The 15,553-nt window shown below is 38.0% G+C and overlaps 1 protein-coding gene across 2 annotated transcripts in view; it reads right to left on the minus strand.

Moving 5' to 3' along the window:
* Nucleotides 1–2,916: 2,916 nt before the first annotated feature.
* Nucleotides 2,917–15,553, minus strand: part of LOC105830976 (probable G-protein coupled receptor B0563.6) — a 107,956-nt gene continuing 95,319 nt past the window's right edge. For both annotated transcript variants that reach the window (XM_036283844.1, XM_036283840.1), the window contains exons 3-6: nt 6,184–6,333; nt 4,862–5,112; nt 3,787–4,074; nt 2,917–3,384 (exon numbers count right to left, since the gene is read on the minus strand). In XM_036283844.1, coding sequence (XP_036139737.1) covers nt 3,124–3,384; nt 3,787–4,074; nt 4,862–5,112; nt 6,184–6,333 — 950 coding nt within the window. In that variant the 3' untranslated portion in view covers nt 2,917–3,123. The remainder of the gene's footprint in view (nt 3,385–3,786; nt 4,075–4,861; nt 5,113–6,183; nt 6,334–15,553) is intronic.

The following is a 15,553-nucleotide window of genomic DNA, read 5'->3' on the forward strand; positions in this document are numbered from 1 at the left end:
CGTATGCAAATAAGCGAAATAATATTACCATCGAACCGGGAGCGCGGACGGACCAGTTGCGACAAATTTAATTATCGATTCCCCGCGGGAGAGAATATCTCTCGGCAAGGTGCGCGACGTTTATTTTCGAAACGCGATGCAACCAGGAGATAGCGGTTTATTTCGGAGAAAGGGCGAAAGAGAGACAGAGAGGGGGATAGTTCGATGGAATTATTATTGTAGCCGGCAGCGGTCCTTTCGTTAGATCCGAAAGGCGAGGCCAGAACGGTTTATATATCGCGCTCGTGTATTGTGATATCGCCCTTTCGCTCTTTCAGCACGCGGACCTCCTTGAAATTCAATTCCCGTTCTCCCGAGGGACGAGGAAGGAGAAGAAGGGGAGAGGGGGAACGTTATCGGGAATCGCCATACATAAATTGCTTAGGTCTAATCGAACGTAGCTTATCGACGGCGAAGATACATCGCCGCGTGTGAAAGATTAATGCCGATAACAGGGGATGAAGACGGGGCGGATAATTCTCACTGGTGCGCTCGGCAGCTCTTTAATTATATAACACACACACACGCACGCACGGAAATAAATCACACGACGATTCACCGGGCGACGTTAAAACGTTTCCCGGCGTTATTTTAAAAGAGGAGCGGCCGCACGCCTTTATCGCGCGCCCTGCCTTCTGTCTCCGGTAGAGTCCCTAGCATCCGACTGTAAGGGCCATCACACACGAAATGTCATAAGCTACATAAGCATACAAGCATAAGAGCTCTAGGCCAATAAGCATCTTATGTATATCAATATGGCGATTTTATGCTGAGAACTAATTGGTTCAACGATCTTATGCTTATGCAGCTTATGTCATTTCGTGTGTGATGGCCCTAAGGCAGTCAGTTTTGATTTGGTCCGCCATGTTTTGTCAGCCCAGGAGAGGAAGGAAGAGAAAAGGATGAAAAAGATGGAAGAGAAGAAGAGCTAGTGAATAGAAGATAAAGGATAAGATGTTGGGGAGCCGCACATTTCTGAACAGCTAATAGGACTTTGTTCCAAAGGCAGCCATTTCGGAAGCGGAACTGGGAATGGAGAACAGGAAATAAGGAAAAATTCAATATGCTGAATAAGAAACGCTTTATATGTTCTTCTTATGCAACATATCAAACTATTTCTTATTTTCTGTTTCTTTTGCCTGTGCTTTTCATTGTACATTAAGGGGATCCTAAAGTCAAATCGCCTACTTTCTTTATTAGAAAATAACTTTAAATTGGCTATGGAATTTCAAAATTCTCTACACAATCGAAGTAAGCACAAAAATGAAGAGGGACGATAAGGAAATGAACAAAAGGCAATTTTATGTTAATAATAAGAAAAAATTTTATTAATTTTTTAATGTTAACATTTTTTTATTGACATAAAATTGCCCTTTGTACTTTTTATTTTGGTGCAAACTATAATTGTGTAAAAAAATGTTTAATTCCGTGAAACTATTTCAAAGATATTTTATAATAAAAAAATTTGCTTTTTAAAAAAGAATACCTTTTTTTCTAGACTTTTAATTTTATTCAAATTCAGGATATTCTTATATTATATTCCTAGGAAGGACTGGTCTTATTTTGTACATATATATATATATATATATATCGTAAACTTCGTATATTAAGCAAATATCATCGTAAAGTGGCAGCAGTTATCGACCGTGACGTATTAAACATAATTTTTTTTTGTTTTTTATAATATAATAAACTTGATCCACCCCTACATTTTTGTAACGTACTTAAATTCTGATAAGAAAATTTTACATTTTATAAAGGCACTCAAAAATATAGTCAAAACAGAAAATCTCGGTAACGGAAAACAAACGGCTTTAGGATCTCCTTAACGAAATCATTATTCATTGATAAAGTCGTCTCTCTACAGCCGAGCTCTCACTCTTAGAGTCTCTAGTTTCCGGCGGGTCCGGAATTAACTCGCGCTCCCGTTTCTCCATCTCGATTTCGCCTCGGCGATCCTCCGTGGAGATCCTCGCGGGAAAGGTTCCTTTGTACGATCAGGTACTCGACGCATTTCGACTTTTCCCTCCTTCTCCTGCTCCCTCACCCTCCCCGGCTTCAACCGGCCGGCGAGCGCTCCCTCTCGTTTAATTTACAACGAGCGCGACGGCGATTGCTCGCGCGACCCGATGCACAAGTCTTGTCGCCACGTCTCCGTGGCGAATTCTGATAAATTCTTCTCTTGCGTCGCAATGGACGCATTGCAGCGACTCCCGCTTCTTCTCCGCCAACGGTTATTCGTCTGCATCTCTCTCTCTCTCTCTCTCTTTCTCTCTCTCTCTCTCCTCGCTCCCTGCACAACTCCCGTCTTCACGCAAACTTGGTCGACAACGTTAGAAACTTTTCCAGCTTGTACTTCGGAGCACGAAGGAGTCCTGCGGGGCAGCCGGCGATGGCGCTTACACAAAATTCCTCGTCTTTACACGCTTTCGTCGTTATTTCGCAAAATCGATTTCAGCACTCACGGTCTCTCTCTCTCTCTCTCTCTCTCGAGCGCATCGTTCGACGGGGAATGATAATGGGATATCGGCAATTTAATCAGGTCGGTCGATTTGACCCCCCGGTAACCCCCGGAATGGTCAAACGTTCAAATTTGCAGCAGCGGCAGTAGCAACGACACAGCCGGTGCAGGACACGCCCGGCTTTAAGCAGCGCTAGTACGCAGGAATGTTTCGTAAATGGACGTACACCCTGGCAACTATTCCGGAGTTCACCGGGTACGCAGAGAATACACATAGCTCGAATACCTTCCTCGTGGACAGGGGACCCGTAAGTAATCGGAAGATTCGCCGGAAATGCTGGAAGAATGCTGAAAATCGACGTCCGCAATTCGCCGCAGTCGTTTGTGGGAAATAAAATGAAACCAAGAGAGAAATCGACGATCGACCGTGTTTAATCAATCCTCCATTATCACCGTCGTGCAAACGTTTGTACACGCGCGATTGTCCCGCGCGACAATTGCACGCTGTCTCGCGCGTCGCTCCATTTTATAAAGTTTTTTTTTTTTCCCCCCGCTCTCGCGCTAGACTCTAGTCCCTCTGTTCCGGCGGTCGACGCCAGAGGATCGACGGCAAAGGATCCGCGTTAAACGCTGGCGCGCGTCAGATGTCCGGGGGTGGCGACGGTGGTGGTCGGCGGGGTCGTCGTCGTCGTCGTCGTCGTCGTCGGCCTCGGGATCGGCGAGCGTTTCATAGGCAGGCTCCTGCCGCCCTGGTCGCTCTTGACCCACGGCCACTGCAGAGTACGAATTAGAGTGTTTCGAAAGTCTTCGGAAAAGAGGCAATAAATGTAGAACGTGATCGAGTAATTGATCACTTCCAGCAGATTGGCCAGCGCTCGGAACACCTGCAACCGAACACGGCGAATTAATGGACGGATTCATAATTGATGAAGTCGCGTATTAGGCGCGCGAGGGGTGGGAGGAAGGGTGGGAGAGAGGGAGGGAGGGAGGGAGGGAGGTGGGAGGATGTGCCGGTATAATTAAATCAATTATTCAGAGAGTGCAAGGCGGGGAAAAGTAAATTTCGTTCAAGCATTCGCTCGCAAGGCAATAAAACGACGAGGGTAAAAAAATGGGTCGGCGGAAGGGCGCGGAGTTGTTTTCGTAAATTAACTTTCAATTTGGAATTCAGCTCCGCTCTGTTGATTCACATTGAATCGCAAGGGTTGAATATCCGGCCGGTAATTGTTCACGTTCGGCACGTGAGGCGGGCGATATATGTAATGTAAACATTTCGTTCTCCTTACCTGGTAAGGATAATTGTTGAGATTACTCTCGCTGAGTGTGACGTTCAAGATAACCATGGGACTGACGCAGACTAGGAAGAGGATGCTGGTGCTGCCTAACAGGAGAATGAGCCTCCGCTCCTCGGCGAAAGTTCTCGGATCCTCGTCGCTGCTGACGGTTCTCGATAAGGTCATCCGCCGGCGCCGCTCGCAGGACCTTCTGTACACTATCATTATTCTCAGATTGAATCCGGCGAGGAGGATCGTCGGCGCCACTTTAAAAACAACTTCCAGCACCACCTTGTAAACCTGAAATGTTACGTTTGCGTCACATACACACGTAAGGGCCCGTTAAAATTAGAATTTCCAGTTAAATATGGTACGGCTCGTTTTAAGCTCTCATAACAGAATATAACTAAATACACTGAACGTTCTAGAAATGCTGACCTTAATCTAAATGTCAGATCCCTTTTTGGACGTTGGATACTTCTATGAATTTAGATCAATGGAACACATTCTATACAACGCAGCATTAATTGTATTAGATATTAATTAGATAATTTACAAAGGTTTTGTGCAAGAGTGTAAAAAAAACCTTTTAATTTTTGACGTAGAAAATCTGCCATCAAAATGATTCCGTTAGTTTTTAAGATATAAGGAAAAACGTTTTTCCAACATATAGTAAAGTTTTGGTGAAACTAGGAAATAATCAGTAATAATAAGTGTTTGTTTTTTATATGAAAAATTATGTAAATAGGTACATTTAAGTAATTCTGTGATTATGAGATTTTTTTCAACAATTACACACAAACGTAAAAAAAATAATTTACATTAGTCTTAAAAATTTTTCTCGATATTTTTACGCAAATAAACTAAAGCAACAATTCTACGTGATATTTTTAAGAACGACAGATTTGAAGTCAGCATAAAGACATTTTTAACAAATTGTTTCTTTTTTTGCATTAAAATTACTGTAAAATTTCTAAATTAGTGTAATTAATGCATTAGCACACAAAGTAAAACGTTTCAAAGTTGTTGCTGGAAGGAAAGAGCAGAAAAAGGAACATATCGAGGGAAAAGGAAACATGAACATTACCTGATAGTACCACGAGTCGAGAAACGGCTGATTGTCTCTCCTCTGGTAGATCAGGGGACCGTCGGGCGCCAGCAGGCAGGTTGTAATTTCACCTCGAAATACGACCGGCAGATAAACGAGAAATGTAGCCAGTGGGATGAGCACCACTGTTAGGTGAGGTGGTCCGCAGAGTGGCCGCGTGTGTTGTCCAGGGTGACAGACGCTTACGTAACGCTCCACTGTCAATGCCAGAAGCATCATTACTCCAACCCCTGTGCATACGATTAACCCCTATATCTCTCGAATATAGTGCTATATTGAGTAAGCCTTAAAAGCACTCCCCGTCACGTAGGCACTTGTGCGTTTTGCGCGCACGCGATATTATACAACAGTGTCGGCCGTAAAAAAAACTTTTGCAACACACTTTCGTCATATCCACGACATTTTAATCTTTTTCCCCTCTTCCGCCCCATTTTCTCCAATTCTCTTTCTTTGAACCGGGACGAACTTCTAATCGCCGTGATCGCCGCAACTTACAAGGTTGCGAGATACACGCGGAGAAGCAAAAGTTTTCCGCAGCGGGCGATCCTCTATTTCTTTCGGCGCGCGGAAAAGGGAGCAGAGAGCAGATAACGCAAATAAATTTATTCCTCCCTCTCCTCCGTCGCGAGGATTGTATCAGTTTACGCGAGAATCGTGTTAACGAGGGATAAGAAGTGCAAGAGTGAGCGAGCGGACAACTAAAAGAAAAAAGAGAGAAGAGTATTAATAGATAAAGACGTTTATTCATATTTTAAGGTAAATTTGCCCTTTAAAAGATAAAGGTGTTAAGTAAAAGGAAAATGAAAGAAATTGGTAAAGAATACTGAAACAGTAACAATCAAAATTGTAAGCTAAACATTAAATAAATAAGAGAAACATTAAAACATTTTTTTAATTACAATAAAAATATAAAATTAACGTTAAGTAAATGCTTTCCTTTAATATTACTTTAAATGTGTATATTTGTAAGAATAATTTAAAATAGCGATTGAATATGCATATAATATAAATTAATAAGTTACAAAAAGAGTTGTAAAAAGGATTATAATACACAAAACGTATAATCCAACGCAAAAATAGTACAAGACCGCTGGACTAATGAGCATCTCACATAAATCAATATATCGATTTTACGTTGAGTGCATATCGATTGTGTTATTGCATTATTTTGTGTGCTCAGACTTTTTAAAGAGGGGGAGGGGAGAGGAAAAGGGAGCAAGTTTATTGAACTATTCGCGGGGTGGAATTTTGCGGCACGTTCCACGGAATTCTTCGTCGCGTCGGCAGCAATTTCGCCGTACCCAGGCAGCCGTTCCCGAGGAAGAGCTCGAGATGAGCGTGATAGAAGGCCTGCAGCCAGCTGGTCCATCCACCGGTCTCCTTGTGGATGAGCACCCTCAGCGCGAAGGGGATGCAGAAGAGGATCGCGAGAAGCGCCGCCGCGGAATAACCTGCAACAGAAGAGAAAAAAAAGGCGGGGAGAGTCGAACTCGCGGTTGAGAAGGGGCGGGGCGGGGGGGAAGTAAGAGGCAAAGGCACCGAGACCGAGTTAACTTGATTTCATAAATCCAGAGCAGCGGGCGGGACGTTGCGCGCGATTCACTTAATCATTCTCGCAACTTCCCTGAATATTCTCTGTCACCGCGCGGGTGGAATTTTTTCATTCCGCCTCCACGGGACCGCGTCGTGCGGAACGACGCGGAAATAGGATTAAATCATTCTTCAGGATCTATTACGAGAGCCCCGAGTGTTCTTAGCCGTTACCCATCGTTTTATACCCGTCGGGCATTTGATACCCGCCAGTTCCTAGTCGCATAAAATTGTTAATGTCTTCCATCTGAATTCTTCCCCTCGGCTCTAAAGTGTCACTGTGCGGAATTGTATTTCGGTTTACAGTCGTTAATCGGCCACTTAGCACCGGGCGAACGCGCGCGCGATATTCTTTTTTTTACTCTCCGCGCGTTTCAATCGAAAATCGAAGCTCGCCCGGACATTAATCGAATACGCGCCTTTTGCCAATCTCCATTGATTTTCTGTTTTCGTACGCGGTCGGCCGCGCCGCTAGTTGCCGCTTCGTCTCCTATTACGCTTTTACCGTTCATTGAAACCAATTAACGCCCGTATTTACCGTTTTGCTTCGCGGAATTTCCTAAGCGCAATTAGACGTTCCTGTCCTTTGCTGCCTCGTGCGGCTGCAAATTGGATGGCGCACATATTCCAAAGTGCGATAAAAAGAACATTTCTTGGATTCAGAAAAACTGTTTACATTTAAAACAATTACTCTTACTTTGTATAAAATTGACGAAGCCTTTAGTTATTTAGCGTTAAAATATCGCTCGATAATTATACAAGGCGAATAAAAGATGCGCATTAATTTCAGTTTAATTATTTCTGAATTATCCTCAATCAGTATGCAACGAGCGCACTTCAGCCAAGACAGTTTTATCAACCCTTGCTTTGTCGCAATCACCGACATCACAGTTAGCCTGTCGACCTCGAGGCTTTCAGCTGCCGATAAGCTCGACGGGCCTGGCTGGTAAGCTTTCTTTGGTCGATGATAACCGAGCAGTGAACGGGAAGGGTAGTTTCAACCCCTTACCAGCCGCTGCCTCCGTTACCAACCGACCCCGCGGGTCTCACGTTCCGTAGCCGCCCCGTAGAGCCTTCCCTAAGGCGCCTTCGTCTCCCCGTAGAGCGGCAGTCACTTTAATTGCGAGAGAAAAGTTCCTTCCTTCCTTCCCGAAAGTTTATTAAAGCGTGCGGTACACGCTCGTCGGAGTATGAAAGTCGTGAGGATCGGCAATTGGCTAATGCCGCGCGAATGAAAGTCGAGTTTTCCGCCCGGCTTCCGCTACGAGTCGCGGAGAGGCTCGTAAAACTTTTACGTCAGTGCCGTCGCGCATTAAGGCGAAATTGCATCTTTCCATTTAAATTACGATCTCTCGTCGTCTTTCGTCCGTTAGTAACAGTCGCGAAGAACCAGTTAGATTTCAATGGGTCTCTCGATCTCTTCGCGTATCGGTGAGTGAGCGGGGTCTTACTACTCTCGACCTTCCCTTCGCTTTCGTCGCTTTCCTGAAATTACTCCCTTGACGCGTGAACGGAATTCCGCAAATGCAAACCTGCCCGCGAATAAACACGCGTACGTACATTATATATACGCACGTATCAAGCATTTATCGCAACGTAAGTATCTACTTTGGCAAAACAATGACGAGTACTCGAGTAAAATTCTGCAATCCAGATAGTGTTACAACATTATTTGTTTATGTAATATCAAATATTGGTTTATCGAGAAAAACTAAACTTGTGCGGAAATTTGTATACCGCCGAAATGCGATATATAAATTGCTGCATTCTCTCTTAATTGAAATTAAAGTATCAGAAATGTTTCTAAAATCGAGAAATTGCGTAATAATTATTCCTTTACATAGTTTACATGCTTTGACTTTTTACGTGCGCGAGGCTTTCTTTCTCCATCGCATTAATATATAATGCGATGTAATCTAATGTAATAATCCTAATAAGCCTTAAAACCATCGTTATTTACGTGCGAAGAAGAACGGAGTTACGAAATTAAACTTTTGCAGTATACAAATTGTTCCGTTCTCTCTCTTTATTGGTTGAAATTGCAGTAACAGAAGTACTTTTAAAATCGAAAATTATGCAAGAATTATTGCCTCGTAATTTATATGCTTTGAACCTTTCGCATCCGTAAAGTTTTCTTTCTTCATCGCATTGACGTAATAATGCGATGTAACCTAATGTAACGAGTCAGCGTAATAAGCCTTAAGCCCGTATCAGATACGCATTGAAGATTATCGGTTAAAGACGTAAGATTGTCCAATCTCACTATTATTATGATCTGCAATCATGCATTGCAATCGATATTATGATGATCATTTTTATTTAAGAAATAAATCGCATAAATATAAGCTAAAAGAAACATAATATTGATGTTGCTGCTTTCTTATTAACAATTACCGGAATAAAAGGAAACGCATGCATAAAAATCATCGTCGTACGTACATAGAAAAAAAAGAATATTATTGCTTTGACAATATCTTTACTTTCAAAACGGAAATCTTGAAATGAAATTATATTGTGTTAAATCGAAAAGATTTACTTGAATGAACATTTATTTTAAAATTTTATATAATTTAACCCTCCCAAAAATAATTGTTGTTATTTAAGAATAATTTTCTTGAATAGAAAATTATTGTCTCATGTTCAAATCGAAGATTATAATTGCTTAGAATAAAATTATCTAAGGTAATAAAACAATTATATTATATTCTTGAAATAACACTTATAGTATGGAAATAAGACTATAATATTTTAAAATTTAAGATCTTCAAATTTGTCTAAGAAAATTACATATTGTTGCTTAGATATATGAAACGATGATTGCATTAATTTAAATACATAAATTTTAATTTAAAAGTCAGTTTTTTCTGTATAGACAAATTCTTTCTTTAAGAGAGAAAGGTATGTGTTGTAGAAAGTCTTAACACAATAATATTGCTTTGTGGATAATTATATTAACAAAATATAAACTAATTACATTACTGTACAACATTTCTCACCATACAAATATCAAGTATTTATCATTACTTGACCAAAAAATTATCAAAGACATTAGTTAATATTGCAATTGAAAAATGAGAAACTAGATTGACCTCTACTTTTAATCTGTAACTTTAATCTCTGTTTTTTTTTCTAATTGATCAGAATCTAATCTCAAACACGCAATCTCAGTCTTCAATAATCTGATGTAGGCTTTCAAGCTGTAGTCATTTATTTTTTGTCACGTACGAAGAACATAGTTTTAGCTCAGAGTTTAGTTAGACGGGAGGAAGCAGCATCAAAATGACCGTCCCGCCTGAATTACCGGAAAGCATCGCGGCTGATCCGCGAATTCCATTTTTCTGGAAGACGGATGTTGGTGGGCGTCGACGCTCGTTAACGCACGCAGACGCTGCGGCTGGAATTAATGTGTCAGTGACCCGTTTTCGGGTCACGGTTCGTTTACCAAACCCTATCACGTTGATTCCCCGGCGTTTTCTTGCTCGCCCTCGTCCACCGGCACGCCGACACGAGGAAGGGGCGCGAGAGAAGTGACAGATTCCCGATTGGTAAAAATCCACCGGACGGAAGTAAATCCTAAGGCGCACATTTAGCGCGGATGCCTCTCACGTGCGAAACAAAGGTCGGCGAACTCTCATGAAATGCGGATTATTTTGTCTCCATCCTCTTCCCCCTTTCTGAAACAGCTGTATCACTGATTTATGTGATATAAAATGTGGATAAAACTCTTTCCCTTTCCTTTACATCTGATGAAAGCGCCAGTATTATCTTTTATGTTTGATATCTCTTATAAGCATCTCGAGTGAGTCGTACAGACTACCTATATTCAGTGATGATATCTATATTACTTGAATCATTGATAAAATCAAGTATTCAAACTTTGCAAACAATGCGCGATTATTCTATTTGATTACATAAATGCTGAATGGACAAGTTCTAACCGGATTCATTTTTTACACTAAGGATATATTACAAATGTTTATATTTAGACTCTAAATAAACTATATATAAATATAATACTACGTGATAAGGAATATTAAACAATATATAACGTACCTAGTGTGTAGGTAAAGTAATTTATGCCAAATATTATTGCCATTTTTTACCTTAGTTTTATGAATAAATAAATAAATAAATAAATAAGTATTGTTTGTTTTTATTAATCTCTGCGTCACAATAAAATTTAAATCACGTTAAATAGTTAAAATACTTGTATAAAGAAAATTTAGATTATTACTATTATTTATTAAATTTTAGTATTATAACAATAAAAAATAATAACAAATAAAATAGATCATAAAAATATGTTATTTAATAAAAATGGAATAAAAAATGGAATTTATAAACACAACTTTCATGTACGTACATAGTTTATTTATCATAAAGTATTATTTAACATATGTATAATAGTTTATTTACCGTATATAAGAAATTCAGATTTGTTTTTCTTTTTAATGTATTTCTGTTAAAGCATATTTTTATTTCTTATTGAAATAATTTTTACTCCAAGTAGAAAATCGTAAAATTGTTTACATTAATTTTAAATAAAATATAAAACGGCAATTTTTTAATAAGTTTTTAATAACTTTTTTATTATTTTGAAAATTAGTGTTCTACGTTTTTTTTTTTTTTTTTTAATTAACATTGGAACGAATATGTACATAACATAAAACACGTAAATAATCTCTCTTTCCTTTTCCTTTGCATCTCTCCGCGCTCTTTGCATCATGAAGTCAACAACGTGTCATAGTTTGATATCTTTTACGAGCATCTCGAGTGAATCGTAAAGATCATTCAGTCTACGCAATTAACGTCACTTCGTTTATAATCACATTCAAATTACTTACATAATGAAATTCTCACCACTGGTAGATACCATGCTCATATACAAGATGCTCATCATTGTCTGAAGTTAATATTTTGCATCTATTCTCATACGAGAATGTGTGTGTGTGTGTGTATGTGTATGTGTCGACAAATACAGGAATAGTAAAGAAAAATGTCGCGATGTCTAGCCGGGGCGACGTTGTCGCCCAGCATCTCGCGGCGACATTTTACAAATCGCGTCCTCCCGGCATGTTTAATTTATCGAAATCCTGAGGGAGAAGCCAGCTGTAGCGTCCATTTGTCAACATCCCCGCGGCGGTGGTGCAACTATACGCTACGACGGGACGTCGCGCACCTGAACGGCCACTTTAACTCCATAAAAGCGGCTGTTTTCGCGCAGATCGTTAAACGCGTCGTTTATCATGCCGAGAGAGCTACGGTACACGCGTGGCTCGAATGACTCGCGGCCGATCGGGGTGAACGAATTTCGAAAATAGGATGACCCCCCCTCCTATGTTGGTATATCCTTACTCGTGTCACATCGCCGGGTGTTATCTATGGAATATCAATGTCTCGCGTTCGAAATGATATAAGAAAGAAGAAAACATTTTCTTACACAAATGACAACGGCACGACACATGTCCAGATGTTATTCCCGGATGAAGGCCAAGACTGGCTGAACCCACATCTACATCAAACAAAATCGAGGCCAAATTGCAACCAAGTTTATTTTTTATCAATTAATGTAGAAATACTTAATTGTATTAAGTCGCATTAAAATTCTCCTACAAAAATTGTCTACAGTTGTGAATAGACTGGTTGTCAGTTTTGAATAATTATTTTTAAAAAAAGTGAAAGAAAGATGTAATTTTTTCTTACAGATGTACTATATATTAAAGTACATTCCTTAACCCTTTCAAGCTTAGTATCACAACGATATCATAATGTTAAAGTGCAGTGTGTAACTATTGTGACGCATTTTATTTCTATTCTACTCTATTTTTTAATATAAACAGAAAAAATTAATCTACTTCGAAGGGGTAAATATTTAAAAAAATTTTTATTAGTTTAAATTATATTGTATATAAAAATAAGTTACTTAACTTTTAATAAAAAGGGAAAATGTAATAATTTGTTGCATACTTGGAATTGGTTGTCATGGAAATTTGTAATGGAAAGTCTTTTTGCAGTAACGACAGTAATTTATATTAAATTCTAAAATGATTTATTGGAGAGATAATTTATGTATTTTCACGACCCTGAGAGCTTTAAAAATAATGTCAAGTAGAATTTTATTTTAATCCATCATCCTTTTTGTTTTCATTCCATAATTTTGATGAAAAATGAAAAAAACAAAAAATACTGTATTCGTAAACATAATCCCTAAATAACAGTTCAAGACATATTGATTCAAAGAGGATAAAATTGGCTGTCACTAATCTCACCTCAATTGGGTCAATCTACCTTATACTTATATTCACAAACTTTATTACAGCAATGATTAATTAAATACAGTAAAAATAATTAAAGACATTTATTTTCTACGATTACAGGGATCAAAGAAATTACGCCTACTAATAAACTAACAAAAAGAAATAAAAGAAGAGATAGGAAATATATTTACTCATAAATTTTATTTTCTTAAAAGTAATTATGTAATATGCACGATGGTTTTGGTACAAACTATTTTGCACAATAAATTAATACTACATCAGTAATCTAAAGCAGGATTTTTCAAAATTATATGAATCATAATCGATTTGTTAAAACAGCAAACATTCATGATCTAAGTAGCTTTAAGTTTAAAGATTATAAAAAGGAGAATTATATTATTTATTTATATTATTTTACTCCTTCTATTGTACTTTTTACTTTCTTATTAAATATAATTTTATAATCCATTTCTCTCAAGCAGACCTCATTCATTGTCAGTAATATCAAGATAATGCGTTTATTTTCTATTTCTATTTTTATTTTGGATGTCGCATTGACGCGAATTATTTTCAAAAACAAAAAACTTAATAATTGTATAGTTTATTTTGAATTAATTCAATTCCTACCTTTAAAAAATTTTTCGTGACTCATATTTTGACTCATATTTTGACAAATTCCTGATATATAATATAAAAAAGAGAAAATCCTACGACATACTGATATTGAGCTTTTTGACGATTATTTCATCCCGATCTCTCCTACTCTGATAAGAAATCCAAAACTAAATAATAAATAATGTAACATATGCTGTGAATAATTATTTATAGCATTTATTAAAAAATATGTTTAATCCGAGGAAGCGCAGCAGAAGTCATACTTTGAATTTAGCGGAGTGTTTTCCTTCTGCAGTTAGCAGATACGTACTCATCGCGCCTCTGCGCCGTGTACACACCACCTGTTGAAAAACGCACGTAATACGAAGTTCCCATTACTTCTACAGACGCCCGATGCGTCCTATATCTTACTCGCATCTCCGTCGAGTGCAGCCGCTGCATTCATTCTCGAGTTAATAAACTGCTCCAGGTAGATATTCCCGAACAATAGTTATTAGACGCCCTCCAGGATCTCCGCTAATCTTAGCTTGGAATTAAATTTCGCTACGGCACAATAGAACCTTGTGATAACTATGATCTGTTGCAGACACACAGGGTCAAACCGATGACGGATAGATTCGTTGACACTCTCGTTAAACGTTAGAAGAATCCATAGAATTTGTAATTTTTATCTGTAGTTTATTAGTGCAATAATTCGTAGAGATACAGGTGGAGACCTGTTGAAACGAGAAAGGGTTGGGCGTTGAAACCGGGACGGCGACCCGGTCGCTGTTGGAAATTCATAACGACTGGAAATTGTAGCGGGAGAAACGAGGGTGAGTGCTGCAATATTGCACACCCGGTAATAAACTGTGCCGCGGTAATATCGTAGCCCGAGGACAACGAAAAAAAGGGCCCTCGGAACATTATCGATGTGTTCACGCCGAGATGCCTCGAGATTTACCGTCGTCCCTTTAATCGCTGCTTATATCAGACGACATGGACAAAGCTAACAGATTATAAAGGGGACACGTTTGTCCGAGATTCCTTTTTTTTTCTTTTTAGACAGATAAATTGCATATCTCGCGCAGTGACACGAGTTATTAGCGATACGAAGAGTTGCGGGACGATTTCGGAAGTCGACATAAATCATTTGGATATAATTTTTTAAATTCAATTAAATTTTATTTTATAAAGACATTTTTAATTATCTCTTCAGTTTTATTTATGACACAATTAATAAGTATTGATAAGCTCTTTTTAATAAATAATCTTTAGCAATCCAAGAATAATAAAACAAAAGACAACAAAAATAAAGTACCTTAATTCTTAATTCTATATACAATTTTTGGTTTTTTTTAAATAAATTTATAAAATATTACTCAAGGTTTAAAAGTAAAACTATCCAAACTCGAGAGCATTAGCAAGGCTCAAAAAGATGTTTTCTCATACTTGTAGGATGAATAAAAAATTATCCGTATTCCTTTTATATTACTGATGTGACCGGGCGCACTGCCCCATATACATTTCCGTATGAGAACACTGTCCCTGCAGTTCTCTTCTGTGCATGTTTGAACTTTTCATGTCATTTCATTCATGCTTGCGATGTGATAAACAATGGCTGCCCCACTTGTAATTCGTATCAAGGAAGAGCAGCGTGCAGTGATTTGTTTTTTTTGTGATGTGTGGAGCAGTGCGTCCGGTCACCTCAGTAATGTAATAGAGATGCGGATAATTTTTTATTTACCATATTTCTATCATATAATTCTACAAGTAAAGAAATATCATTTGTACTAAGAAAAGTAGTTACTCAATTTTACTCTTTCTTCTTTTAAACAGATATCTTTACAAAAAATATTTTCTTTCTGATAACAGGCTTAAAATATAATTTACTTAAAACAACTAATACTGTTAAAATAAATTTGTGTACAATTATATTTAACAAAAATATTTTTGATCTTAAAATTTATTTATTACAAATTTGAAAAAAATTTTCATATATATTTATTATTAACATATATATTCAAAGAAAAAATGTATGCTCTTCTAAAGAAAATTTTATTTTCTTTAGAAAAAGTTAAACTAATGAATGAAATATTATAGAATTGTGATTTTACTTTAATTTTTTGAAATAAATCTTAAAATTCTTCATTGAAATATTAAATTGTTAATACTCAGAATATTTTGAAATTTGATTGCTTTAATGACTTATGAAATATTTAAATAACAT

Source organism: Monomorium pharaonis, chromosome 1 (assembly GCF_013373865.1).
Source record: "Monomorium pharaonis isolate MP-MQ-018 chromosome 1, ASM1337386v2, whole genome shotgun sequence".
NCBI lineage: Eukaryota > Metazoa > Arthropoda > Insecta > Hymenoptera > Formicidae > Monomorium > Monomorium pharaonis.